Source organism: Aspergillus aculeatus (genome assembly GCF_001890905.1).
Source record: "Aspergillus aculeatus ATCC 16872 unplaced genomic scaffold ASPACscaffold_5, whole genome shotgun sequence".
Taxonomy (NCBI): Eukaryota; Fungi; Ascomycota; class Eurotiomycetes; order Eurotiales; family Aspergillaceae; genus Aspergillus; species Aspergillus aculeatus.
Genome location: NW_017962980.1, coordinates 895,179 through 921,382, shown reverse-complemented (window position 1 = coordinate 921,382; position 26,204 = coordinate 895,179). Strand labels below are relative to the sequence as shown.

General features: G+C 50.6%; 10 protein-coding genes and 2 non-coding genes across 12 annotated transcripts; 7 read left to right on the top strand and 5 right to left on the bottom strand.

Annotated features, from left to right (window-relative positions):
- The first annotated feature begins 399 nt into the window (after positions 1–399).
- Positions 400–472, top strand: ASPACDRAFT_t119. Its single transcript has one exon. It is a non-coding gene; the product is annotated as a tRNA-Trp (tRNA).
- Positions 473–1,163: 691 nt separating this feature from the next.
- Positions 1,164–1,236, top strand: ASPACDRAFT_t120. Its single transcript has one exon. It is a non-coding gene; the product is annotated as a tRNA-Trp (tRNA).
- A 2,761-nt stretch (positions 1,237–3,997) lies between these two features.
- Positions 3,998–6,011, bottom strand: ASPACDRAFT_1887102 (NAD(P)/FAD-dependent oxidoreductase). The gene is made up of 7 exons (XM_020198446.1): positions 5,770–6,011; positions 5,608–5,704; positions 5,512–5,554; positions 5,041–5,451; positions 4,917–4,975; positions 4,440–4,887; positions 3,998–4,374 (listed from the first exon to the last, which is right to left on the bottom strand). The coding sequence occupies exons 1-7, from the start codon at positions 5,907–5,909 to the stop codon at positions 4,139–4,141; spliced, it is 1,434 nt and encodes a 477-aa protein (XP_020057782.1). The 5' UTR covers positions 5,910–6,011; the 3' UTR covers positions 3,998–4,138.
- An 822-nt stretch (positions 6,012–6,833) lies between these two features.
- ASPACDRAFT_1854817 (SGNH/GDSL hydrolase family protein) lies at positions 6,834–7,883 on the top strand. The gene is made up of 4 exons (XM_020197409.1): positions 6,834–7,127; positions 7,211–7,256; positions 7,320–7,508; positions 7,559–7,883. Exons 1-4 carry the CDS (start codon positions 6,914–6,916, stop codon positions 7,710–7,712), a joined length of 603 nt encoding a protein of 200 aa, XP_020057781.1. The 5' UTR covers positions 6,834–6,913; the 3' UTR covers positions 7,713–7,883.
- Positions 7,884–8,093: 210 nt separating this feature from the next.
- ASPACDRAFT_41702 (uncharacterized protein) lies at positions 8,094–9,699 on the top strand (the record flags this gene model as incomplete). Its single annotated transcript, XM_020200980.1, has 4 exons — positions 8,094–8,406; positions 8,466–8,740; positions 8,797–8,912; positions 8,982–9,699. 4 exons carry the CDS (start codon positions 8,094–8,096, stop codon positions 9,697–9,699), a joined length of 1,422 nt encoding a protein of 473 aa, XP_020057780.1.
- Positions 9,700–9,734: 35 nt separating this feature from the next.
- Positions 9,735–10,643, bottom strand: ASPACDRAFT_41701 (SDR family NAD(P)-dependent oxidoreductase; the record flags this gene model as incomplete). The annotated part of the gene is made up of 3 exons (XM_020200979.1): positions 9,735–9,977; positions 10,044–10,291; positions 10,346–10,643. The coding sequence occupies 3 exons, from the start codon at positions 10,641–10,643 to the stop codon at positions 9,735–9,737; spliced, it is 789 nt and encodes a 262-aa protein (XP_020057779.1).
- Positions 10,644–12,185: 1,542 nt separating this feature from the next.
- On the top strand, positions 12,186–14,337 carry ASPACDRAFT_77184 (TLC domain-containing protein). Its single transcript, XM_020204902.1, has 3 exons — positions 12,186–12,525; positions 12,603–13,337; positions 13,394–14,337. Exons 1-3 carry the CDS (start codon positions 12,403–12,405, stop codon positions 13,859–13,861), a joined length of 1,326 nt encoding a protein of 441 aa, XP_020057778.1. The 5' UTR covers positions 12,186–12,402; the 3' UTR covers positions 13,862–14,337.
- Positions 14,338–14,548: 211 nt separating this feature from the next.
- Positions 14,549–15,664, bottom strand: ASPACDRAFT_77182 (uncharacterized protein). Its single transcript, XM_020204901.1, has 3 exons — positions 15,361–15,664; positions 14,948–15,227; positions 14,549–14,850 (listed from the first exon to the last, which is right to left on the bottom strand). Exons 1-3 carry the CDS (start codon positions 15,501–15,503, stop codon positions 14,671–14,673), a joined length of 603 nt encoding a protein of 200 aa, XP_020057777.1. The 5' UTR covers positions 15,504–15,664; the 3' UTR covers positions 14,549–14,670.
- A 742-nt stretch (positions 15,665–16,406) lies between these two features.
- ASPACDRAFT_41698 (uncharacterized protein) lies at positions 16,407–17,376 on the top strand (the record flags this gene model as incomplete). The annotated part of the gene is made up of 2 exons (XM_020200978.1): positions 16,407–16,636; positions 16,695–17,376. The coding sequence occupies 2 exons, from the start codon at positions 16,407–16,409 to the stop codon at positions 17,374–17,376; spliced, it is 912 nt and encodes a 303-aa protein (XP_020057776.1).
- An 835-nt stretch (positions 17,377–18,211) lies between these two features.
- Positions 18,212–19,799, top strand: ASPACDRAFT_77180 (chitin deacetylase CDA6). Its single transcript, XM_020204900.1, has one exon. It carries the CDS (start codon positions 18,436–18,438, stop codon positions 19,627–19,629), a length of 1,194 nt encoding a protein of 397 aa, XP_020057775.1. The 5' UTR covers positions 18,212–18,435; the 3' UTR covers positions 19,630–19,799.
- Positions 19,800–20,126: 327 nt separating this feature from the next.
- On the bottom strand, positions 20,127–22,397 carry ASPACDRAFT_1887096 (uncharacterized protein; the record flags this gene model as incomplete). Its single annotated transcript, XM_020198445.1, has 1 exon — positions 20,127–22,397. The coding sequence occupies one exon, from the start codon at positions 22,395–22,397 to the stop codon at positions 20,127–20,129; it is 2,271 nt and encodes a 756-aa protein (XP_020057774.1).
- Positions 22,398–22,628: 231 nt separating this feature from the next.
- On the bottom strand, positions 22,629–26,023 carry ASPACDRAFT_77179 (tethering complex subunit PEP5). Its single transcript, XM_020204899.1, has 9 exons — positions 25,998–26,023; positions 25,863–25,931; positions 25,495–25,791; positions 24,808–25,440; positions 24,526–24,759; positions 24,137–24,472; positions 23,585–24,088; positions 23,138–23,536; positions 22,629–23,084 (listed from the first exon to the last, which is right to left on the bottom strand). Exons 1-9 carry the CDS (start codon positions 26,010–26,012, stop codon positions 22,707–22,709), a joined length of 2,865 nt encoding a protein of 954 aa, XP_020057773.1. The 5' UTR covers positions 26,013–26,023; the 3' UTR covers positions 22,629–22,706.
- Between the last annotated feature and the right edge of the window lie 181 nt (positions 26,024–26,204).

Below are 26,204 nucleotides of genomic sequence, written 5' to 3'. Positions count from 1 at the left end.
ATCGCGATGGCAGGAGTTGCACTCGATATGATGGCAATAGTGACGTAATCAGTGCGACGATACTCGTTAGTCATAATTGGCATTGACAAATAGATGAACAGCTGATGCGAGCCAACGAAAGGGCCAGACTGGCGTGCTCAATCTCTCGGGGACGAACGTTGTCTCCCTGTCTTACAGCTTGTGGTCGGCTGGTTCAGGGCCCCTTGAAATCTGTGGAATGATCATACCGTGTCTCGGTGGTAGGCTTGGTAGAAGAAATGAACTCGATGTGTCTGAAATTTGATCATGGGTAGAAGAGGTAGAATTCGATATCGAGTTGGTAGTCGACGAAGATATAGTTACATCTGCTGGATTTAATTGACTCATATATATCATCAAAAAATAATTTATCACCCATATGGGCCTATGGCGCAATTGGTAGCGCGTACGACTCCAGATCGTAAGGTTGCCTGATCGAGCCGGGCTGGGCTCATCCATTCTTTTTGCTCGAGATTCCCTCGTCTTCATCACCGAGGAAAGACCCCTTGAAATCCCAGTGTACTCCCGTGTGAATCATCTATGGTCGATGAATCCGACCCCATGTGCGTGACGCAGGCACTCATGCAGGCAGCCATAGAAGCACGTGCCTGCAATCCATGCATCACTTGCACACCATGGGATGACCGAAGATCCCAGTCCCTAAGAAATCGACATCGAATCGCGAAGGCAATACCCGGGGCGTGCAAGTTCCAACACACTCGACCACAAACTGCAGGCTATTCCTTTTATGCAATGCCTACTGAGATACCTCCAAGTGCTGCGAATGGTGCTATCAATGTTGCGAGATGCTATTCCCCGCAAGCGATCTGCCGAGCTAGGTTTATATCCGCCACAGTATATTTTACCGACCACATTGCTACAGTTTTTGTAAGGAATAAATAATGGGACTTATTCAAAACAATAGCCGTTCGGCTAACATTACCCGCAGTGCCTACTCATACCCATGATTAGGCCTAACTGTGGACTCATTGGTCCTTATTGAGAATTTGACCGCCTGGGGCAAGCATAATAAAGCCCGGCTGGCCGGGCCCTACAGTTTTCGTCCTCAAATTTTAGATCGGGATGGCGAGGGTACCCCAGAAAAGAGCACATATAACATTAGCCAGAGTTACATGTCAACAAATGGGCCTATGGCGCAATTGGTAGCGCGTACGACTCCAGATCGTAAGGTTGCCTGATCGAGCCGGGCTGGGCTCATTTCGTTTTGCTTTTTGACTCTCGAACACCTAACTATCCGTTCGCTATAAGACCTGCTGTGCAGAGTCGTTCCATAGATAGGACCTCATCTAGGCATTGAAATTGACTTGATGAACAGAAATAAAGTTTCTTCGGTGGCTTAAGCGCTGGGACGAAAGATGATCTGATGTCACATCCCGTGTGACAGCACAATGCTCTCCTGTTATGTCTGCAGTTGATTACCCCTGTAGGGCTTTCTGTCGATCGGTATACCGTTCCTTGCAGGCGTTACGAAGCATCCCGTACTCTGGGAGGGATAGCCTAATATTGGACGGAAATGATTTATGGTCGATGAAGGTTCGATGCCGAAGAACCTGGACGTGCCCGTATTGATAAGAACAACAGAATAGATTCGGCTGGATCTCGTGAGCGCTTCTGATCAGATTTATTCTCCTTGAACAGAGTCAGATTGAAGTAGATAACGTATGCGTTCGCAGAGTCAAGAGGATCATTCATAGTCGCTCCCAACATCACCAATGTGTCTAACGAGTAGGGGGTCGTTATGGCCTCAAGTCCAGGCTACTATGGTAATGTGGCTGAGGCGCCGGAGAGACAAGGGTTGTTGCAAGAAAGGGGTGGAAGACTGGCGAAGGGTTGGTGAGGCTTGCCTCGTGCGAGCTTCGATGTCCTCGCCGACTGGAGCCGGTGTCGTGGTTGAAGTATGCAACAAATCGAGGGAAGTGGTTTTCTGGCTCGGTAGGAGAGATTGGTATAAGGTTACTGAAGGGGTTCATGCGAGCCACTTCAAGGTTGGGGCGGGAGCAAAACCAGTTGGAGTAACCAGTCATAGATTCGAAGAAGTTGAGCGGATGCCTACCTCAGCACTATCAGATATCCGACCCTGCTGCACGTACCTTGCGATTCTCCTATGGACACTCTATGTTCCTACACTCCTGAACCAAGTGCATTATAGATATTAAATCTATGTGCCCCAACTTTCAAGCAAGGTCATCGTGTCTCAACAATCATTGATGGAATTAAAGTCAGCGGACGTGCAATGACAACCACCAGGACGATATCTATCTTCATCGAGTACGAAGGTCATGGCACATGTCTCAGAGAAGCAGTGATTATCATACTTGACAATTGGCACAACAATATCTCAAAACTAGGAAAGAGAGAAACCGATCTGCTCACGATCACAATCGGTGACAAAAAGTTCGCAGCTGCCGTATCGAATGGTCGTATACAGAAATCAAATACTCGTTTGTCTTGATCTATATACTGTTCTGTCCTCAAAAGTTGCTCCTTACAACAGAATCTGGCTCTATCTCACATCCTTTCTCATCTCACAAACCGAAGAGATCACTGCATTTCTTACACTTCGCTAGACTGGGTAACCCATGCAGATACAGTCTCTCCCTCCATTTACGTATGCGGTTCAGGTGGGTTGATCGAAAGTCCCAACCGAAGCAGTCGCATACTATTCGATCCGTCTTCGCTCGCCCGTTGCGTCCGCCCTGGAAAGCAATAACATTGTGCCTTGATCTCTTCATCCTGAAAGACACTTCCGATAACTTTCACTCTCCCACAAAGTCTTGGACCTCCGGTTTGCAATATCAAAGTGCTCGTCCATTCTCAACACCTGTCTCAAAACCAACCATCGTCCTCAGCTTGCCTCACCCCCTCCCTGTCCCATCCAAATGGCTCTGACCTACCTTGACATGATAATACTCGTCGCTTTCATACCAGCATTTGCTCTGTTGATTCTTGCTGGCGCTCGGCTCGGGCGGCACTGTGCGCTGCGAATGTCGCACGCGACGACCGACAGTATGTTTCGTATTTCTTCTCTAAGGGGCGTGTCTCTCACAAAATGTCTCGCTTTCCCAACGTTTATCTTAGCCGTACACCATCCAACCCTTCACCCCAAGCTTATAATACTCCCAATTCTTTGCCTGCTAGCATGCTCCACAATGCATAGAGAAGCCAACAAAGTATATGAAGTAGCTTGCCTGTTGCCAACGTCCGCATCGCCTAAACCCCGCAAAATGAAAATGAATCACATCATGTCTTGGAAATGCTCCGCCACCCTGGTATTTTAGGTCCTTTATGCTTGACGGCAAATGTCCGTTGATGTCCATAGAATTCACGGCATTTTTGCTTCGTAGATTTATGCCCTCCCTCCCGGACCGGATGAGCCGGCACCACCTCCACGAATGATGGTAGTAACAGGAACCATCACCCCCGGGGCCGGCATGAGGGGCTTATAGCGAGCAATTGAGCTTGTGAGGATTGACTGACTATTCTATTTAGTCTACTGTCTTGTTTTGCGGATTTTGATGACCTGTGTGGGGTGTGGTGGGCCTTTCTTGTTGAGGGGTGATGTTTGTGGTTTGGTTCTTGGTCGTCTTTTCGCGTCGCTGTTTGAGGGTATTAAGCATAGTATACTTATATTACCAGAGTAAGAAATTTATGAAGAGGTTCAAGCTGTAGCACAGTGTGCTATAGGATGTTTGTGGTGTATATTCATCCGATGATTGTCTGGAAACAAAACGGGGTTGCTCGTAATACAGGGTTAAGGTTAGTAGATAGTACTGTATAATCATGAACATAGATGCGAGATGCTGCTATAACTCAATTTCTATGAGGAAGACAGTTCAAAAAGTGTTTCTAGGAGGTCAAAAAGCCTACAAGGATTATTGAGTGAGTTTATTACGCTTGGGTTGAGTCAGAAATCAGGATAGTGTCACTTTAAACACGCAGTAACCTGCGAAGATGGGTACAGACGGACAATTTTGAAAGCTCGGGAAAATCCAATGTACTGTACATGATCGACTCGAGTCACTGACCAAGTTCAATGGCACGACCAAGAACCAAAGAATGACAACAATGGACACGTCCAACGGTACACCCGATCTCACAGCTAGGCAGCACTTTTGACTAAGCCCAGGTTCCCCTGCTTGAGATTCGGCACAAAGCCATAGATTTCATCCGTACTGAAGCTGTCCATGTTCAGGGTGTCTTCAGTGCGCAATAGTTTTCTCACGTGATGACGAAGCTCATCCTCCGATCCATGGGCAGCAGCACAGAGTTTGATAGTCTGATCTAGCTCTTCCTGGGTTATTTTGTCCGGACTGACATCGGCGGTTCCCTGAATGACTATACATGCGTTACTTAGCGCGTTGAAAAGCACGAGTTAGACAAGGAGAGGGCAACAGGCTTACTGGGTCGGATGATGTTGAATGCGCGGTCGAAATTGTCTTCGTGAAGATCACTCAAGACCGGTTTCGATTGACTCCGAATCTGCTGGTACGCGCTCATAACCACGAGCATGAAACGGATGTAGCTGTCGGAAACCTTGTCAGAGTGCCAGGATGCAGCCAGCGCTTCATCGCAGTCGCCACGCAAAGCAGCACAGATAGTTGTGGCTGCCGAAAGACCACCGACCAGGGCCAGGTGAACGCCCGACGAGAAGTAAGGGTCGATGAAGCATCCTGCATCACCAACAATGCGAGCATGCGACATTGCATACGCAGAGGCGCTGTAGGAGTAGTCGCAAGCTGATTTGATAGGGCTGATGAGCTCTGCTTTAATAAGCAGACGCTGGATTTCCGGTACCAATTTCAGCGTGTGATGGTAGAACTCCTCCTGCCCCAAGCCAGACTCGCGCTTCTTCCCAGTCCAAGTACTGCGGTTCTCACAATTCCCACCGAAACGGTCCCGTTGTGTAGAGGAATAAGCCAGACCCAGCCACTTTCGTCTAATGATCGAGGCAAGACCGGTTAGTATAGCGATAAGGAAGGATGAGGGTGATTTTATGGTTACCGTGCAATGCCTCGAAGAAAGGTTGATTCTCCAGGCGCGTATCCTTTGCATAAGGTTCAGCTCCTTTCCAGTACCCCCAGTGGGCGATATTCTTGAGACTCTCGTTGTATCGGCGGTTATGGAGGTACTCAGTGCTAAGCAAACCCCTTCGACCACTCGCATCGACCAGATAGTCGAAGGCAATTTCTCTGACCTCACGAGACTCGTCTAGTTGGCTCACATAAGATGCGGAAACAGGCTTGCCAAGCTGAGAGCTCGCATCGGGAGCAAATTGGATGGACTTGACCTTGACACCGTCGAAAGTCTTTGCGCCGCATGTCGCTGCGTGCTGAAACATCAGAAGGTCAGCCTCAGAGCGGACAACATTCCACGCGTAGTTGTCGGCCCCCCCAGCGGCGAGGAAATCAGTATCTGTACACCACAGAGAGCTATTAGCAATGGGATACAGAAGAAAACTTGGCAGTACCATACTCCCGGCTCGCTTGGCTTTATCCAACTTGAAGGATGCACCGAACTAGACGCCCTTGATTAGTTGTTACGGTCGCGAGTAGTGGAAGAACAGGTTACCTTCTTCGTGAAGCCATAATGGTCGAAAGCCTGATCCAAGTCAATGAAACGAAGCAGATGGCGCATTGATGGCAGCATGCTCTCCCCGATATGGTAACTGGAAAGGGCTCAGTCTTGCAATGGAACAGATCGCTAAAAAGGAGCCGAAAGGATGGTATTTACCGAGGGAACTGATCTGCTTCCAGTACCACTGTATCAATGCCCTCTCGAGCCAGAGCAGCAGCACAGTATGAGCCACCTGGTCCACCACCAATCACAAGGACAGCGCAATGTTCTGGGATGTTCTGTGACATCGTGGCCATGATGGCACTCAGCTTGAGGCTGGTAGGTGGAGATGAACGAGGGAGGAAGACATTTTGTGTTCATATATAACAACACGAAAGGTAGATCAGCTGATGAGCATGATTTCCCATTATTCACCGATCAGTGGTCATCTCACAAAAGTTTGTTTAGTATATTCGTGGCTAACAGCCAGTGAATCAGAGCGCTAGATCGCTTATAGATGCCCAAAGGCCCTTAGCCCGAGGGCAAACCACAGTTTGCAACAATGTCCCGACTGAAACATCCTAGAGCAAGCTCCTATAGCATATCTGTAGCCAGCTGGAAGCTATCTCACTAGGCTGCGCCATGGTGACTGGGTGCCTGAGCGATCGCCATGGAGTATCCAACCATGCCAGATAAGGCTTCCACGATAGCGATGACTGCTGACTTCAGCTGTCGGTAGCTGGAGCATCGTGATAAGAGATATTCTGAGATGAAGAAATGAAAGCTTTGAACAAGTAGTTGGAGTGCTGTTGATTATAGGTACTAATCTCTGGCATGTAAAATCCCATTTGAGCAGGTAAGACTGGGTCTATCGCATGGCTGCCAGTGCAGGAGAGGTCTAATTTGTGTCACAATCCTGTCAAGATAAGCCATAATGTCTTGCATCGATGCATCGAGGTGCATATTGATGGAGTGGGGAGTTTCTCTCCCATTATTTGTGACTGTGACTCGTGCGTGCTGGAGGGGCGAAAGTTGGAACACCTCCTAGTTCATCTCATGCAGTCACGTAGTGAGATTGAAGAGATTATCTCAGAATTTAGACTGGGACGTCGAGCCAGTCACGAAGGTATGTAGAAGGGGCGTCCGACACAGCCAGCCTTACAGCAACAGAGAACCACCAAACTACCCCGCGTAGCCGCGTTCAGTCTTCCAGCCTTGTCTTCCAAAGTTTCAGTGTCTCACCGTTCCATTCACTCCTTTCCTCAATACAAACACCTTTTATAGAATATTCGCATAGCGTCGTCGTCATACCGCCCGTATAATGAGCGAATCATTGTCAATCCTCTGCTTCGGCAAGTCCTTGACAGCAGGATTCTGCAACTATGGGCTGGAATATCACCCTTACGCATGGAAACTGGAAGAACGCCTCAAGGCTGCATTTCCAACCCACACCATCCGGATTGATGTCGACGGGCTTCCAGGCGACTTGGTCAATAGCCCCCCGGGGCGCTTTCTGCCTCGCTTGGAGCAAAAATGTAAGCCTCCAAGCGTCCTACATGCCCTACCTACTTCTGTCATACACCGGTGAGAAATTAACCGAAAGATCGAACCCTTTCAGGCGCAGCAACATCTTATGATTGGGTGGTCATGCTTGGTGGGACAAAGTACTAGGGGATCTCCTCTTCCTGATTCACTCTCTGTTCAATACTGATCTGTGATATACGCAGTGACCTCGGCTACATGTACCCCGCTGAAAAGATCCTTCCCGGGTTGATTCAGGCCTGGACCATGGCTATTAAAAGCGGCGCCAATGTGCTAGCTCTGACAGTCCCTGAATGCGGGGCAGTGCATCAGCGCTTGGATAATGCACGGGCGGATCTCAACTCACAGATCTTGAGCTATAATGCCGATAGCTTGTGAGTTTCTACCTCTCCAAGGTGAGAATTGGTCTAAGCTGACTGAGTAGTTATGCCTTCGATCTTCATAAAGAGGTTCCCTATCACAGCGCTGCACAGGACTTCAAGGAGAAGATCTGGGATGACGGAGTTCATATGAAACCAGATGGCTATGATCTTGTGGGGAGTTTGATCGCAGACCATTTGATTCAACTGCTTAGCTAGATACCAGAGGTAGACCAGGGTGCCCAGGACTTTCCGATTCAGATTCCTGGTATGGGAGTCATATGTGTTCTGAATGAGGGAGAGATTCAATACGGCATTGGGAGCAGATATACCTGATAAATCCGAATTAGAAGACAATGGTACAGGAAAAGGAGGCTTTATGAAAGGGTGCATATTACAGAGTGACTGCCACTTCACTAAGTTCCGCCACCTATGTAAAATTGAGAGTGGATCCAAACAGCTTACGAGGGAGTGAGTCAATAGTAGGATGCATTATCCTCCACCCGGCCTAGTGTGATCTTTCTGCCATCGAACCCAATCTCAAAACCCTGCGATTGCTTCCTTCCTTCCTACCCCACGCTTACAGACACCTCCTGCATGATGAAGCAACCACACATTCAACAAGACGACCTGGTCTTTGTGAACATATCGCGACCCGATGAAATCAAGGCCGCCTCCACCCAGCGGACCATCCGACGTACTGTCATGCGGGACATCGGGAGATCGCGTCGGACACAGCGAAAGCCACGAACTTGGGCCTTGTCGGTGAGGCAAACCATCAATCCAAGCAGAACGGCCGTCGATCCTCTCCCATCATTGACGAACACGAGCGTTCCGGCTTCTATCGACCCATGCAATACTGCTTACTACCCCGTTCATCTCGACGACAGAGACCTACAGCTGTTGCACTTCAGTACACTCCCCACAGATCAATCCATCCTACCATCTAAGTGTAAGGCTTACCAAATACAGTGACAAGCGACAAGGACTATGTTTTTCGACCGTTTCGGTCCGTCTGGTTCTCCATGGCGTTGACAGATCCCAGCGCCATCTTTGTGGCCTTGGCGAACGCGGCCATGTTCTTTGACCAAAGAGTCCGCGCGCAGGAGTTCAAATACGAGACAAGCTCCGCGTGCTTAGCGTACTACGGAAGGTGTGTGCAGCAAGTAAGGGCCCGGTTGGGAAGCGTCAAGGAGAGTCTCAGCGAAGGTGTGATTACCGCTGTTCTGGGATTGATCTGTCATGATGTAAGGCAGGCTTAATCTCGTGGGTCACTGCATTGAAAGACTGACTAGTGCTCAAGCTTTACGTTGGAATGGGCGACCGATGGAATACTCAATTCACTGGCCTTGAGCGCATCATTCGGTGCAGAGGAGGGTACCATGGTCTCAGTCCTAATGTGGCCTTATTTGCCTTTTGGTATGTCTTTCATATGTCAATGTGAATTATTTGAGAAGGTTGGACATGAGCTGACGATTGCATGACTAGGCTTGATGTTGTTGGGAGTGTGGCGGAGGATGCTCGTCCTCGAATGCCAAAACCATTAGGGCTTGCAGCATACTTGGATGCGGCTCCTCCAGATGTTATAGCGCCCTCGGTAAGAGATCTCCTCGACGATCTGTCTATTAGTGACGGGGCCTTCTGTGATGTGGTGGTCGCCTTCAACTACGTGATATCCGTCGCAATAACCGTTGATGGAGTACAATGTGACCCCGAGCCATCATGGCAGCGTGAAGACAGTCTTACCATAATCAAATTATTCGGACCAGCAACACACTTCCTCCTGTCCATGTCGAGGCCAATGGATCTTCATTCTAGCCCGCAAGAAACCAAATTTCTTAGAGAAGCCATACGGTTGGCTCTCCTGTTGCTCCTTGCAGCTTTGAAGAAAGACGTCTTTCGGTTCACTTCAAGCGAATGGCCACACCTGCAGCGCAAATTCACAGCTCTTGTTGCCTTCATACCCCTGACCAAGTATGATGCTCTATGCCTGAAGCTATACCTGTGGGCGCTGGTGACTGTCTCATTGGTTACAGACCCGGAACCAATCGATTTGTATACGGTGGGAACCAGGTCCGTGATCAGTTCTCTAGGCATCGATGTCAATGACGCATTGAAATTAGTAAAGAGCATCCTCTGGGTTGACGCGTTGCACATTCAGACCGACCAGTTCATCTCGCATTTATCCGAGCTAACGTGTACCTAAATTGAGTACACAGACAAGTTGATTTATAGCCACCATCAACCACCCACTATTCCGCCACTGACTGAGATTACTTGCCCCGATATCCACCGACTTCTCTCGGAGCACAACAGAAGCACCGCGTCCGCGACATCCTCAACAGTGCCTACCCTCTCTTCTACCCGGGTCATGGGCACCATAGTCTTGTGAATCTTCTCTGCCACCTGAGGTGGCACACCGTCTGTATCCACGGGACCAGGTGAAATCGTGTTGATGGTTATGCCGCCATGACCGCGGCCCAGCTAAGGAAAATCAGCACACTCTTTTACTACATGTTTGTACAAGAGTAGAGATGCATCTCAACTTACCTCACCAGCCATAGCAAGTGTCAATGCATCCGTTGCCGCCTTTGAGGCAAGATAGATTGGCGACCCTGAAACTCCTAACTTTGACGCCACGGAGCCGATGTTGATGACACGACTGCGCGGAGGCATGTGTGCCACGGCAGCTTGAACCAGATAGAGAGGCCCGAAGACGTTCACGCCGAAGGTGGTTGCCATAGACTCTGGGGTCGCACTCAGTGCGGGGCCAGGAAACCCCGTCCCTGCATTGTTGACTGCAAGCCTCGAGTAAGCCATCAAATCTCGGTAAGCGCTAGGTCAAAGCTCACCTAGTATATCGATCTTCCCGAACGCGGTGACCGTCTCCCCCACAAGTCTTTGTGCCTCCTCAGGGCGGGAGATGTCCGCCTGGATGACTAGTACCTTTCCGCCTGCAGCAATCATATCCTCAGCCACTGCTGCAGCGGAGGATGCTGTTGACGAAGAGACGTAGTTGATGACAACAGATGCACCATGTTGTGCAAGAGTAGTGGCTATGCCGGCGCCAATGCCTCTCTTTCTGCCTGAACCAGTAATGAGGGCCACTTTGCCTTGGAGGCTTAGAGAGGAATCGAACTGGGCTTTCATTGCGAGGTGAAACTTGTGATTTGGATTTTTGGGACATTCGAGAGAAATGAGGCGCCTTTTATGTCCTTTTATGACCCTGACAAAGGATCCGTTCGAGCTCTAGTGAGCCATTTCCTGCTTTCCAAGGATGCTGTGGACTACAAGCTGTGAAGCGTGAGCCTGGTGGAGGCTATACTTGATTGCCTATTTGGGAAAACGGTATCTCAGCCGTGCATATTGACCTAGCTGGAATGAGTTAGGCATTTCTCCACTGCTCGTGGCCATGCGATGATGCGACTGGTTCGCAGCCGAAACCTTGGGTATCTGCGATCTTTGGACTATCAACATCAAAAGTAACGGAATCGCTCCAAATTGAAGAGATTTTTAGTTTCTATAAGCCCTTGCTACTTGCCGTCGGACAAGGTCGTTGTCAACACCATCATCGTGGGCCTAAGTGCTAGGCTGGCTTGACTTGGTGCCTTTTTCTGCCACCGCCTCTTCGTTTGCACTGGTTGTTCACTAATATGCGATGGTGCTGAGAATGAGATGAGCTACTATACTAATCATCCATCAAAAATGTGGATTTAGTGGCTTCCTCCAAGGCTCCCACAGCCGAATTCATTGACGAAGTACCAGCTTACAACACAAATTCCATATAATCAATGCTATGCCTGGAAACATAACGGACCAAGTAAGGTTCGAATTGCTCAGACACATGGATCCTCTGATTCCAGCAGAATGCAACATGGCTGTTTCATAGACGAAGACCGCTGCTACTACAGTACCGAGGACAACACATGTCCTTTGCCAAGATGAGGCTGAATCTCCTTTTCTGCTTCTTCAGGTGGGCTGTCGTAATCATATCTGATCCATGATGAGAAATGAATATCCACACACATAAGGTGAGGCGGTGAAGTCTCTCGGCCAATGAAAAACCAGAAATCTGTTAGTATTGCTGCCAAGAAGACTAAAAATCAGATTCGACCCAATGGCACGCGCACAACCAACGTGGATCGTATTTTTATACACTGATATGCAGTACTGCATATTACGGAGCACATAGTACCAGACTATTCAGTTCTGCCCAGTGACGGAAGAAGACCACGACAATCAGGGGTCAGCCTGACAATGGTCCGACAGGGTAATGATCGTGTGGAGTAGTCGGGGAAACTGAACTGCCCGAAGACCGATCCAATTTTACTTTGGGGCAAGAAGAATAAAGAGAAGGAAAAATAGAGAAAAAGAAGACGAAAAAGCAGAAAACCCCCTGGAAAAAGAGAAAGACGGGGGCCCGTAAAAGGAAGACATTGCGAGGCCGGAGCGGAAGGATGCTTGGACCATCCGTCGTCTACACAACTCAACATTAGCGCTACACTTTCTCCGTCTTGCGGGCCGCCTCTTCATTCTTCCCTTCTTCTTCTTTCTTCGACCTCCTGCTTCCTCACGGTTCGCCCTCCTTCAATTCGCACTTGCGTCTGCGGCTCCTTTTCCTTTTTTCTCCTTTCTCTTTTTCTTATAGCCCTTTTTTGTTTTTTCCTGTTGCCCTCTGGGTCGCTGTCCTTCAGTACGCTCTGTTGGTCGATCATCCCCCTTCCCGCGCGCTCTGTCAATTCCCGGCGCTTCACATTCCGCTCCGCTCGGTACTTTTTCCCCGTGCGCCTTTCTGCTTTCGGTGGCTTGACGAGGGCCGTTGGATACGAAGAGGGAGGCATCACCGGTCCTTTATCCAGCATACAAGCAGGCGATATATTATCAGTCACATCCTGCCACTCTGTTCAGCATGGTTCGAGGACGGAGATCGAGTAATCTGGGTGCGGACATCCGCGGTGACACTGGCGCACCGGCCATGTCTACCATGAACGAAGTCAGCCCAATTGATGCTGAAGCCCCGAACTGGGACAAGGTATGATCACATCACGCCCCAACGTTGGCTCTCACTGGCATATGTCTCCCCTTCCACTCCGCTCACTTCACCATTAGGTGCTGCAGTCCAGTGCCTCCGATGACAAGTCGACTAAGCCGCCTGCGAAACGCCGCAAGAAGTCCTCTTTGCGCCGCTTCAAGGATGTTTGCCTGAAGCACACCTGGCTTCTGCCGTTGCTGATCCTCATTGTTCTTCTGTTCCTGTATGCGATCAACCCGACAAAATCGAATCCGCTGCACAGCGCCATCTTCCTGTCCTACCCGCAGCCCCCGAAGTACCCCGGCGGTCCGATCATGTACGGCAAGGGCCCCAAGGATATTGCTTTCGTCTCCTTCTACACGGTGGTTTTGTCATTCACTCGTGAATTTATGATGCAGCGCTGGATCCGACCCTTTGCGGTATACTGTGGCATTCGCGGAAAAGGCAAAACTGCTCGGTTCATGGAGCAGGTGTATACAGCTATCTACTTCGGAATCTTTGGTCCCTTTGGTCTGTACGTCATGTACAGATCAGACATCTGGTATTTCAACACTACGGCCATGTTTGAAGGCTTTCCTCACCGGGAGCATGAGGCGTTGTTCAAGGCCTACTACCTGCTGGAGGCGAGCTACTGGGCGCAACAGGCGATTGTCTTGATGCTTCAGTTGGAGAAGCCACGCAAGGACTTCAGGGAGCTGGTGGCACACCACATCATCACCTTGGCCCTGATTGGGCTGAGCTACAGGTTCCATTTCACTTACATGGGTATCGCCGTGTATATTACGCACGATATCTCTGACTTCTTCCTTGCCGTATGTACTCCAGCCCTCCCTCAACCCAAGTTGATAATAACATGGTTGTGTTATAGACATCCAAGACCCTCAACTACCTCGACCACTGGATCACCGCGCCGTACTTCGGTATGTTCGTCGGCATGTGGATCTATCTTCGCCACTACCTGAACCTGAAGATCCTCTGGGCTGTTCTGACCGAATTTCGCACCGTTGGACCTTTCGAGCTCAACTGGGAGACTCAGCAGTACAAGTGCTGGATCAGTCAATACATCACCTTCACCTTGCTGGCCAGCCTGCAAGCTGTCAATTTGTTCTGGCTTTTCCTGATTCTGCGTATCCTGAAGAACTACCTCATCAGTGACATCAAGAAGGACGAGAGAAGCGATGACGAGGATACGGAGGACGAGTTTCCTGTTCCCGAGGCAAGCAGCCATGCCGCCATCGCAACGGGCATCGAGGAGCCGACCCTGAGTGCCCGCAGCAAAGAGAACAAGACCCCTCAAGTCCTTGTGAACGGTCAGCCGGTGAACAACAAGCACTAGTCAATTGCAAATGGCAGCAGAATGGTCTCCTACTATCTAGCTGCGGCGAAAGTGCGCATTCCAGCGGTCCATCCTGGGATCGTGTAGCCCACCCTTGTGTGAGCTTGTCTATAACTTTTAACATTCCCGAGAACATTTTATGGCATCCATGTTCGTAACCCGTTTTTTTTTTTTTTTCATTTTCCATTTCTTTTTCGTGAACAAACCCGACAGTTGTATTTTCTCCATGTCTTCTTCCCTCTGCATGGTCATCAAGTGCAAGTGGGTGTATGAGGGTAACGGCTGGCTTTGCATGCACCGTGTTTTGTGGTGTCGGTCATTTGGGCGGGCGTACCTGGGGATGCAACTTTGAAATGGATATAAACGATGAATCTGCCACGACTGCGCACTTCCTTTTTCTGTTTCTTTGTTTTCTTCTGATGGCCGTGCGGAGAGCGGATCTTTTCTTCCTTTTCCGGAGAAGTGAAGGGCGCATTGGGACCGCCTGCAGATGTCTAATCTAATATAGTAATAGATCCGCACTGGCTGACGGTCGGTCGGTGCGATTCACTTTCGATTTCCTCCAGACATTACCTCCCGTGCATAATCACATGCCAGTTGGCATTAGCATTTACTGGTTTACTTCCCGATAGTTTTAAGATCTAGACTCACAATGTCTGATGCAGGAACCAAACAGGATACGAGTTTATATCAGTACGTTGCCGATTCATACAACTCCTCAAGAAAAATTTCATGGTCTTATACATGAAAAAACATTGCATCATACAAGAAACCCCCGGCCGAAGCGAACGAGAATTTTTGTTCTCTATCTACTGCTGCGGACGATCCGGAGACACCGTCCCCTTAACCTTGGCCGTCTCCGTCTCGCCCTCCCCCTTGACACTCTTCCCGGGCTCATTCACATGCGGATGATCCGTAGTGGCATTGGAAATCCCCTCCTGCTTACCGGAGATGGTCGACGCATTCCCCGCTTCCTTGCGAGTTGAGGGCTTTTGGGTCGGAGTTAGCATCGTCGATCACGGTACAGAAGTCTAGACTTTTCGGTACAAGAATGAGACGGTGTAAAGGATGTTAGAGGGAACCCACCTCATCAGCCTCCGACGGCGCCTTCCCATCCGTCGAAGGAACGGCTGCTGCTCTCGACTCCGAGTCGGTCTTCTGTTCGGCGTCCCGGTCCGGTTGAGCGGCCGAGTCCTGGGCCGAGGCGGATTCTTCTTTCTCGATCGGGGCCGAGGTCGAGGTCTTGCCCTTGGGTTCGCCGTGGTGGTGCGTGTCCGGCGTGTCGTGTGAGGAGGCGGCGGCTTTGGGGCCCGTCGCCAGGAGGTAGTAGGCTCCTGGGATGCCGAGGCCGAGGGAGCCGATGAGCCTGGTTTTTTCTGGGGGTTAGTTTTGTTGGTTCTGGGGGGAGGGGGGTGTCACTGGTGAGTGGAAAGTGGAAGAGGAAGCCAATTGAGCAAGATTGACACAGGTGAAGGGGGCCTGGAGGTAATCTCACTCACCAAGGAAGATCGGAGGACTTGTTGGTCGATTCGGCGGCTTGGGCGTATGTTCGACGAGCGAATTGCTGGGTGGGCACAGTTTGTCGCACGGTGCCGAGGGCTCGGGCGGAGGCGCGGAGGATCTGAGGGCGTGCGAGAACCATTGTGTTTTTGATCGATTCTAGGGTCTCAAGATGGTGGGATGGGAGGAAGGAATTGAGTGTGTAGGATGGTATGGATGAAGCAATTGATGTGGGTATGGTATAATTGGGAGGGGAGGAGAAGAGAGAAGGAAGGGAAGAAGGAAGGAGGAAGAGAGGAGGGATCAAGGTGGGAAAAGAGGAGGCTGGCTGGATTTCGGAGGGAGGAGGAACGATGATGGTATGACTTAATGGCCAGGGAAGTTGTACTATAGTACTATAGACTTGGACTGGGCTGTAGTTACACTACTGACGGAGCGGGAATTGCCGGCGTGATCTTATTAGCTTATAGAGTAAGAGTAGTTGCACTGTACATACAGTATTGATGATTACACCAAATGATGTAATGTCCCCATGTGGAGATCGGAGGCGGTGCTTCTTCCCTCCCGGTTATTTCTCCGTATTGAGCTATACTTAGCTTGCTATGTACTTGCCTATACTTTCTTTTGCTTCTCTGATATGCACTCATTGTGAGCATCGCTGCCTACAGTTCGTTGAGCCTCTTCATCATCAGCGTTTCATCCTCACTGGAAGCAATGGCTAATGTTGGTGTGCTGTGGTGGCTGAATGCGCGGATGGCCGGTGTCGCCTTCCGGAGAAGCTTACTGCAGCCTCAGGCAGCTAGCTCCGATAGCATCAGCTCGACTTGACTATCCGTAGTTATCACATTCACTATCGAACCGACTTTCATTCCCCTCACCACCTCCCTCCACTCTCCTCCTTTACGTGTTGGTTCATCTCCTAAAGACTGTTTGCACTTCCTTGACTCCTCTTTACACCATCTCTACAAAGAGTTGTACTTCGTTCTCGCATCTCTGTTCACCAGCGCCACCTTTGACACCTCAATTTCCAGTGCGGGGCTTCATAATGGGGGACCGACAAGCAGTGCAGCACACTTTGAACAACTTGCTTCATAAGCTGGATGATCCCGATCCGGACATGAGATACATGTCCCTCAATGATCTTCTTGGTCTCTTGAACAACCCAAACTCGTCATATCTGGCTCATGACCAAGTCTCCGCCTCGAAGCTGGCCGAGGGCCTCCTCAAGGCGCTTGATGATCAACACGGCGATGTCCAAAACCAGGCACTGAAATGGTATGCTCCCCGCCCTCCTGGTCATCACATACACTACTGACTCCTCTATAATGATTAGCCTCGGTCCCCTCGTTCATCGACTGCCATTTGAGAATCTCGCCTCTCTTCTCGAAAAGCTCACCAACCTCACTGCCTCCCAAACCATCGATACATCCGTCCCCAACACCGCGCTACGATACATCGTCACTGCTCTCCCTCGCCCTCAGGCTGGACAGAACCCCAGCCAAGAGGCCACTTCGGCTTACTCGGCGGTGTCTCGTGTGCTCATACCCCGTCTGACGGGCCCCATACCGTCACCTTCCAGCAGAAGAGGGTCTGTTGTCAAGGGTATGCTCGAGAAGGATCCATCCAAGGGGTTCAGCAGCGATGCCATTGATGTTCTTATTCAAGTTGTCACTTGCTTCGGACCACTCTTGCAGGAAGCTGAGCTGACCGCCCTGCAAAACTCCGTCATGTCCATTGTTGATAACGACACGGCTGGTACCGTGGTGACGAAGCGCGCACTGGTAGCCATCTCGGCCTTGGTCCTTCATTTCTCCGACCATCAGCTTAACCTCTTCGTGAAAGATCTCACCAAAAAGTTCAATTCTCAACCCACTATGATCCACCAGCGTCACCTTGTCGCCACGGTGGGCAGCATAGCGAAGAGCGCCCCCGCGAAGTTTGGGCCCTATCTTCCGACGCTGGCGCCATTCGTGTTCTCAGCCCTTGGTGAGGATGCAGTGGCACCAGTCAGCTGAGCTGACTTCTTTGTGATGCTCCGACGGACTCCTCAAAAGACAACTTTCAATGTAATGTAGGATCTCGTCTCGATAGATTGATGAACTCCCGGTTATCGCTGGACCTCGTGGATTATTATACCCTCAATGAAAATTATGGTCTCATACCTACTTTCAGAACTAGTCCACTTGTGCAGATCATCCCAGTTGTCATTTGGACGAATATCTGATATCGCCAACAATGCGCGCCTCCTGCTCGCCACGGCTGGTTGGCAGGGATGGCAGCCACTGCCGTGCCCGCGTAACTTCCCGATATTTGGATATGAACTGCTACCCCAAGGAGTTTCTAGGGAAACCTCCAGGAATCGAGACATAGATTGTGCTTCGAGCCAGAGTTTCTGTCGCAACTGGGCTATCAATCAAGATGGGCATGTCTTGACGAGGAATACATGGGAGCAGGGTATGTGGTCCTACCGGCTGGTTGCCTGTCTATATTGCAGTCTAGCATTTTGAATCAGGCCAGAATTTCCCAGGCAACGACAGTATCTCAGCACCAATGGAGATTTGGAGGTCTTTCCTCATCGCGACTGCCTCATGGTCATATTTGGGACAAGCTGGTCGCTAGAGTTGATAATCGCAGCTTCCTCCGCTGTGTTGTCGGCCAGCACATTCAAAGCAGCTCTGATACTTCTTCCCCCAGCTCTCTTCCTATTTCCTCCCACAACTTCAGCATCTTATCTTCCACACCAGACTTTTATCGTGTTAGATTGCACTACATCTTAGCCTTCGTATACACTTTACCAGATTCAGAGTCAGCACTATGCGTATGTTGAATTGGGCCCTCCCCGTTTGGGGTCTTGCGGCGTGCACGACTGCCCGGAACATCATCACTCTGCAGTCGAACCATCAGGTGTCTCCAATTCTTCCTCGGCCTGAGGACGATTTTAGCATTCAACCGCTTGCAGTGCGTGCACCAGCTGGCATTCGATGCGGCTCCGGGGTTGGCAAATGTCCAGAGAAACTCTGCTGCTCCACTGCCGGTAGGTTTTCTTGTGCCTCTGACCGACAAGATCCCTTCTGATGCTTGCAGGCTATTGTGGAGACTCCAAGGACCACTGCAGCTCTCCTGAGTGCCAAATCGACTACGGCTATTGTGACGCGCACATGACCCCAGGCGGATCCTCCACCGAAGACATTCCGCGTCCTCTTGACGGGGCTGCCCTTTACGGACCTAATATCATTCGATCCTGCACTGTCCCGGGTACTGTCGCTCTAACCTTCGATGACGGGCCCAAGGAGTTCACAAAGGATCTACTCGATCTTCTTGACCGGTACGAAGCGAAGGCGACCTTCTTTATCACCGGCAACAACAACGCCAAAGGTCAGATTGACAGCCCTGGAATGCCATGGGCAGGTTTGATTCGACGTATGCATGAGAGTGGCCATCAGCTTGCCAGCCACACCTGGTCTCACCAGGATCTTAGCAAGATCTCACGGTCCCAGCGTCGCATTCAGCTGTTGTGGAATGAGGCCGCTCTGCGGAACATTCTGGGATTCTTCCCTACATACATGCGCCCTCCTTATTCTAGCTGCACGGCCGAGTCCGGCTGCCTGGCGGATATGGGGGAGCTTGGCTACCATATCATTCTATATGATATCGACACAGAGGATTACAAGCACGACAGTCCAACGGAAATCCAACGCTCCAAGGATATCTTCGATAGTAGTCTGGATGCTCGGACTGCCTTTGACCGTCCCTGGCTTGTGATTGCTCATGACGTTCATGAGCAGACCGTCCATAACCTCACGGAGCACATGTTGAAAAAGCTCACCGCCGAAGGATTCCGACCAGTGACGGTGGGTGAGTGTCTTGGAGACCCTCCCAAGTACTGGTACCGTGAAGACAACACTGTCGATGGCCGCAACTCGAGAAATGAGGTCTTCCAGGTTCCCACGAAGATAGTCTCGTTCGACGGGATGTGTGGCGGCAATGTCACATGCGAGGGGTCCCGCTTTGGGCCTTGCTGCAGTGGAACCGGATTCTGTGGCAATTTGACCACGTTCTGTGGCGAGGGCTGTCAGAATGAGAACGGAGTTTGTGACAGCAAAAAGGAGGTCGTTGTCGCTGAAGAAGATCACGCCGACTTCCGACCATCTAGCAAAGTCATATCGAAGGGAAAGCCTGCCAAGTCGGGTGCGAGTCGTATGCTCCAACCTTCGAGATTCCCCATCGAGCTTGCGGGACTGCCTTTGCTTGCTGTGCTGATTGGATAGTCCAGGGAACGAGAGCCTAGATACTAGACTTGGCATGGTACGTCATTGATATCCTGGGTGCAGCCTGATCACTATGTTTGTGAGTCTGCATGTTTAATAGGCCGAGCCTGTGCTTTGTAAGACGTTTGTACACTCCTTTGAGCATTGATAAGAATGTTATGAAGCATGATCGTGAGGGTCACTGGAGAGCAATGATGATCATTTCTCGTTCATTGGCAGCTTATAGAAGCGTCCCATTGTGGCCTAGTCGAAAACCACCATAGATATAGCAATCGAGAAACAATTAAGTATAAGCACAGTAATAAGCAAAGTGCGCGCGCCCTTGTGGGTATTCCGTAAAAGACATGACTCATGCTTAGATCGCGATTATGTAGTCTGGAGCCCCTCCTCCCTCAAACAATATACGTATCTTGAAAGAATAAAAAGTAAATAAGAGACTTCTATTTCAATTCCCAACGACCGTTAACTTCTCTGCTCGGAGAACTGGGAATGGGAAGTCATCGCTTGACCACTTTCAACAATGGGGCAATTCGCGCCCGCCGACTCAGCCCGACCCGGAAGGGCACCTTACTCGACGACGAGATGGGACTGTGCTTGTCGGGGCCCTTGTTCGGTTTCAACGGGGTGACAGGAACCGTTTCGACGGGCTGCGGGTCCGGCTGCGGATCGGGAGTGGGATCTGCTTGCTTTGGGGGTGGCATTTCCTCCTCCCCTTCTCGAATACCCTGATGAGCATTGTTGAGGTTGTCGAGGGAGTCATCATCCGGTGCTTCCTGATTTCCCACTAAATCACTCTGCTCAGGGAGACGGATCTGTTCTTGCTCTTCCAATGCCGGAGTCTCGGGCTCGGGCTCGGGATTCTTTCTCTTGCGGCCGCGTTTCTTGGGTGCTGGTGCTGCTGCCGCCGCCGCTGCTGCTACGAGCTCGAGATTCTCGCTCGCCTTGGGGACGGAACTAGTTTTTGTGGATTGATGATGGGCTGGTAGGGGGGGAAGTTCGACCGCGGAGCCGGGGCCCCGGCGCGGTCTTGCGTCTTCCTCCTTTGTTGTGTCTTCCTCGACCCAGAGTACGTCGGGTTCGATGTCGGATTCGTAGGTCTTGGTCAGGGTGATGGAGGTGGTCTTGCCGCGTTTGAGCTTTTTCTTCTTCGGTTCTTTGGGTTTGACGGTAGGGGTGGTTGTTTGCGAGACTGGGGATTCTGAGGGGAGGTTGGTGTCGTATTCGGTGAGATTGTGGTTGTGATTGGGGGAGGGATCGGTTGTCGTGGGGTGCAGTGGGGGATCTTGAATAATTGGTTCTGAGGGGTCGATGGGCGCTGGTTTGGTATTCTTGGGCGGCCGGCCGGGTTTGCGTTTTTCGGGTTTGTTGTTGGTGTTGGGGGGTTCGGTTGTGGTTGGAAAGGGGTGTGAAGGGGTTTGGGTGTCTGTGGTGGTAGTAAAGGGTTGGGCGGCTTCGTTATCCTCGGCGTCGTCGTCGATGACGATCACGTTCGAGGTGGTTGAGGCATAAGATTCTGGAAGAGATGGTGCGTCTTCCTGCTGCTGCTGCTGCTGCTGCTGCTCCTGCTGTTGTTTCTTCTTGCGGCCGCGTTTCTTCTCCACCACGGGGATTTCCATAGCTGGCACGTGAATGGCAATCAATTCATCCGCGCTCAATTGAGTAGGGAGCAGTGGTGTTGTTGCGGCGGTGCGGTTCGGGGTTGGGTTGCTCGATGGTGTGCTCTTGTGTTGGTTCTCGGATTTTGAACGGCTTGCTTTGACAGCTGATGGGGCGGGGGAGAAGGGTTGAGTGTCGTGCCGAGAGAAAGGAGTCGCTTGGAGGGAGGCCACTCGGCGAGGAGAAGAAGTCGGTGCTACTTCGGTGGGGACGGTTGCCGCGGAGTTGCTGAAGTTGTTATAATGATGGTGGTCGGTATCCTCAGGGTACACATTCTGGAGAGGTGGGAGTGATGCCTCGAAGACGTTGAAGGATGAGGATGTTGTTTGTGCGGCCGCGGAGGAGGGATTGAAGCTTGGAATAGAAGAGAAGTCGTGATGGTGTGGTCGTATCGGCACTTCGACGTGGGTGTGCATAGTGTAAATATCGGAGAGAGGTGCTTCGTATTGCTGGGGTGGCGGGGTAGCATTGAGGCTGGAGGTGTTGGGATTTGTGTTGGACGATAGCGAAAGCCCAGCTTGCGCCGGATTGATATTGCTGTCTATGGCGCTGTACGATGATGGATCGCGGATGTATGGATAGCCGGTGGGGTTAACGCTGGTCTGTTCTTCTGATTGTCGGGGTATCATGGTTTCTGCGTGGATCGATTCCGAGTAGCCGTGTTCATGGGGATGCTGCTGCCTTGATGGGTCAACCATCTGAACCTCATCGTCGTCAAAGAGTCGTTGCTGGGCGAGACCAATCTCAGTCATCATCGAGCCTTTTGCAGAGCCTTGGTTAGGTGAATGTTCATGATGAAAGTAAAGCAATGCATGCAACTCAAGAGTCCTACCCATAGATCCACCTCCCGAGTTCGTGGGGACCCATCTCTCTGGTTCTTGGTGCTGTGGAGATGAGTGCCCCGGAGGCAGTCTTTCCTGAGATTGTAGGTATTGGTCGAAGTCGATATTCATGCTCGCATCATAGTTGCCCTCAATCTCCTGGTGTCTTTGTACATCGGCCTGTACGTGGTCGTCGGCATGCGCGTTATCGTCTTCCTGCACCGGGGAATGGGGTCCCACAAGAGGATCATCCTCATCGTCCGAGTCTTGAATCACACGGTCATAAGACATTTTCTCGGCTAGGATCGTGCATCGATGGGACTGGGACGCACCGCTGTGCTGCACTGTACACAGCCTTCTGTAATGAGACTCATAGAATTCCAATAATATTTGGTCTGTCGCGTCCCGCCGATATGAAAATCCCCAGATGACGCGAGGTCACGTGGTGATAAGACTTCCCTCTTTAGACCACAACTGAACTCTCCATTAACTACAATGGGTAGGTCATATTTAAATTGAAACACCCAAAAACACCAGGTCTGTAATATCATGATCTGTTCACATCAAATGCAAGGCTGTGCTAGAAACAAAAAGGCTGCATCACTCCATAGTACTCTGGGGTCGCATCACCCCCCGTCCGAAAAACTCGCTGATCACCCCGAATCGGTCCTTCGAGCGCTGCAGTTCTCCCTTGAACAGGTCGTGTTGATCTGCCGATTCGACCTGCCGCTTGCGGATGGCTTTGATGGTAGAGTTTTGTGGTGCACAAGCTGGACATTCCGCATCTTCGTCCACCTTGTTGAGGCACCGCTGGTGGAAAGAATGTTTGCAGAGGAAGTGAACCGTAGGCAGATCGAGTGCGCCACCGCAGGAGTTACACCGGCGCGATTGGAATACTACCGGTTGGGTCCCCAATTGCTCCAGCTCCTTACGCTTACTTTCAGTCTCCTTGCTGTAACTATTGATCAATCGGCGGTTCTGGATGTTGATGTTAGCGCGAGAAAAACCATGGATCGGGTAAGGTAACAAACCGTAGAGATATCCTTCCTTTCGCGTTCAATGTTCTCGCTGAGGTACTTCTTGACACGACCCATCGTGACGACTGCGTTGTTACTCAAAGTCTGAATGACCTGTAGCGGGGTCATAAGGCCAGCTTCGTCAATACGTTTGAGAACAGCATCCAGCTCGTCTCCTGCTTCCTCGAGAACCTTGGGGCTTGAAGCAAAATAGGTAAGCGCATCCACGTAGAGCTGCGGATCTTCCGGTCCATATTTCTTCAACGCTTTAATAGCACCGCTGGTATCCTTTGCCGATGTAAAAGAACGGAAGATGTCTGATCGCAGACCTTCTTGCTCGCGGACAAGAGTGGATCCCTCCCGGAAGCCGGACAAGTCGGATAACAGCAGAACACTCGAGGTGGATATAGGTATCTAAGAATATCAGTGACAAAGTGAGACTAGTCTGGTTGATTCTCCTACATCTTTTCCCTCGATGAGCTTTTTGGCCTTGCTCTCCCAAGCCTCCTTGTCAGTGGCATCCTTCTTCCGACCTGCAGTATCCAGATACATTTCAAAGAGGGTTGTATAGAGGTCAATTTTCTCATCCTCTTTCAAATCCTCTCCATCGATAAGAGCTTCGAGGAATAAAATAAACTCATCGGGGTGGCCGACAAATACCGAAAACGCGGTTCTTGGCTTTGGAACCTGATATTCAATGAAGTCTTCAACATCTTCACCTTGGACTTCGCGTGAGCTTTCCACTGGTTCAGCCTTCGGCCCAGCACTAGCATTCATCAGAGAAAGAGGGAGAAAGGCTGCTAGACTTTGTAAAGTGCTACTCTGCTGCGCTTGTGGTTCAACAGGTGTCTCAACTTCAGTCCTTGGCCTGTACTGTCCCTTGTAGTATTTTGTGAAGAGCTCGGTGGTTTTCTCCGGGCAGTTGGAGAGCAACACGCGGGCATATTTCATCAGGTTGTGATAAGCCTTGAAAATGTCAGTTTAAAATATGGAGGTGAGTGCATATTTACTGACCAATTCTGGATCCAGCCGCCAAATGTACTCCAAAGCCTCAGCATATTTCTTCGAGTCCTCAATCAGGATATCAACGACCATATCATTTTCACCATACTTCGTGGCAAGATAGGCTGCTTGTTCGTAATACCCACCCTGCCTGCACATCGCGATGGCAGTCTCAAGGTCAAATTTCAATTCTCCAGGGGCTTTGATGAATTCATCTAGTTTGGTCGTGTCCTTCAATTTGGCGTAGCAATTCAGTAGTAGCGTGGTGTGATCTACTGTGGCTTTATCATGGTCGTGTAACTCCTCCAGATATTCGATGAGGTTGTGTATTCGCTGGGTATCCAGATACTATATCCTGCTCAGCGCACTCATTGGCAACATGGAATTCAGGGCAAATTTACCTTCCGAATGACTTGCGATGGTTCTGTGTTGTCAATCGCTCGAAGATATTGTTGCATTGCAGTGTCGTAATCGCCTCTCTGATATAAGAAATCTCCGTACTTTCGGTAGATAGCATTCTGCTGCAGAGTGTCCACACCAGTCTTCTGGGCGATATTGATAGCCAGAATGTATAGGTTCCGTTGATAAAGAATCTCAAGCTTCTGTTGAAGAGTCTTTTCGCGATACCGGTAGAGCTACCAAGTCTCAGTATCAAGGTCAAGCCCCGGCGGAGGTTTACATACCTTGCCATCCGTGGTAAGAAGGAAGAGATCGCCCCATTCGATGAATATCTTTTTGACGGCGGATACGAGCGATTCGGAGTGCGCAATGAATTTCAAATCCGTGTCCAGGAGCGTGAACATGGTCGTCTTGAAGATGTCGTCCGCCTGGCTAACATTGAGGTTGCGCAAAGCGTCGGGCCGCGATGATGTGTCGCGTGGCGGGCAAACCAATGCGATGTAGTCCTTAAAAATGTTGATCGAGTCTTTCCGACTTTCAAAGGCGTAACTGGGTCCGCGTCCGTGTGACCCATAGGTATATATCGCATCCTCCCGAGCAACCATGACATCGCCGGTATTCTTATCCAGGCACATGCAGCCAACGGCACAGCCCATGTCATCCAGGATGCGCGCCGGTTGGCCCTGACCTCTGCCAGAGATGATCTGGGCCAGCATTCGGCTAGTCGTGGAAATATATAAGGTCGCGACCGGGCCATTCTGTACCTCGAGTCCCGTCACTGGTTCCTCCGACTCGAACACAATGCGCTGCCTTGCTCCGCGATCGTGAATCAGGTCACCGCGGATAATCGTGACAGACCCATTCGCAAATCCAATTGCCACCTGGGACAGGTCGTCCAGAGCAGTGAACGCAGAAACCTAAACCATCAGTATGGTGTCTTCGGATCCTGACGTATAATGGAGAGCACATACGGGAAATATCCTCCTGGCATTCTGGATGGACGTCGTTGACAGGCATCGTGGGGCACCGGTCTTCTTCTCGATCTTATCGAGGGCCCAGACCTTTAATATCGGTTCGTTCGGAAGGTCTTCCGCGATGGTCAACAGCAATGAGGATCCGTCTATCTGCTTGATGTGTGCGATCGAGCCGGTCTCCGATGCCTTGAACGAGCGGACAAGTTTGAAAGACGAGGAGATGATATGGACAAAGCCATCGTTGGAGCCGAGGAAAGTGTGAGAGGAGCCGGAGCAGAGGGAGAGAATATCAGACTATGTTAGACGCATGTATCAGCAAATAGAGCGACGAGGCTGGACGCGAATAGAAGCACGGGGGGGCATACACCGAGAATAGATGAGCTCTCCTCCGGGAGCTTCACCGACGAGACATCGAAGAAGTTGAACGCTTTCCACTATTTCAGCGCGCATTAGTACCATCAGGAGGCTGATGAGCTAAAATATGGAGCGTTTAGTCTCACTGATGTCAAAGCCATTTCGACACAGCCCACGCCATAGACTGAGGAGGTGAGCGATTAGCGGGATGGGGAGGAAGTGCAAGCTGGAGTTACATTGACTTGCGTGGAGTAACTTAGAGACTAGTCTCCATCCGCCGGATGAGCTCCGCCGCGCTAATTCCGCCCGCCCGCCCGTATCTCCGGCTGTGAGGTCATTCTTGGAGCTTTTCG

Bases quoted from the DNA above. Each gene is read 5' to 3' on its own strand.
- ASPACDRAFT_77179 (XM_020204899.1), bottom strand. The intron at 24,760-24,807 runs GTATGTAAACCT...GAGACTTGGTAG, and splicing joins TTCTTACCACGGATGGCAAG to CTCTACCGGTATCGCGAAAA. The intron at 23,537-23,584 runs GTAGGAGAATCA...TGATATTCTTAG, and splicing joins AGCTCATCGAGGGAAAAGAT to ATACCTATATCCACCTCGAG.
- ASPACDRAFT_1854817 (XM_020197409.1), top strand. From the start codon at position 6,914: ATGAGCGAATCATTGTCAATCCTCTGCTTCGGCAAGTCCTTGACAGCA. The intron at 7,128-7,210 runs GTAAGCCTCCAA...GAACCCTTTCAG, and splicing joins GCCTCGCTTGGAGCAAAAAT to GCGCAGCAACATCTTATGAT. The intron at 7,509-7,558 runs GTGAGTTTCTAC...CTGACTGAGTAG, and splicing joins AGCTATAATGCCGATAGCTT to TTATGCCTTCGATCTTCATA.
- ASPACDRAFT_1887102 (XM_020198446.1), bottom strand. From the start codon at position 5,909: ATGGCCACGATGTCACAGAACATCCCAGAACATTGCGCTGTCCTTGTG. The intron at 5,452-5,511 runs GTATGGTACTGC...TGTGGTGTACAG, and splicing joins TAAAGCCAAGCGAGCCGGGA to ATACTGATTTCCTCGCCGCT. The intron at 4,976-5,040 runs GTAACCATAAAA...CTCGATCATTAG, and splicing joins TTTCTTCGAGGCATTGCACG to ACGAAAGTGGCTGGGTCTGG.
- ASPACDRAFT_77180 (XM_020204900.1), top strand. From the start codon at position 18,436: ATGCTTGCAGGCTATTGTGGAGACTCCAAGGACCACTGCAGCTCTCCT.
- ASPACDRAFT_77184 (XM_020204902.1), top strand. From the start codon at position 12,403: ATGGTTCGAGGACGGAGATCGAGTAATCTGGGTGCGGACATCCGCGGT. The intron at 12,526-12,602 runs GTATGATCACAT...CTTCACCATTAG, and splicing joins AAGCCCCGAACTGGGACAAG to GTGCTGCAGTCCAGTGCCTC. The intron at 13,338-13,393 runs GTATGTACTCCA...GTTGTGTTATAG, and splicing joins TCTCTGACTTCTTCCTTGCC to ACATCCAAGACCCTCAACTA.
- ASPACDRAFT_77182 (XM_020204901.1), bottom strand. From the start codon at position 15,503: ATGGTTCTCGCACGCCCTCAGATCCTCCGCGCCTCCGCCCGAGCCCTC. The intron at 15,228-15,360 runs GTGAGTGAGATT...AGAAAAAACCAG, and splicing joins AAGTCCTCCGATCTTCCTTG to GCTCATCGGCTCCCTCGGCC. The intron at 14,851-14,947 runs GTGGGTTCCCTC...CCGACCCAAAAG, and splicing joins CGCCGTCGGAGGCTGATGAG to CCCTCAACTCGCAAGGAAGC.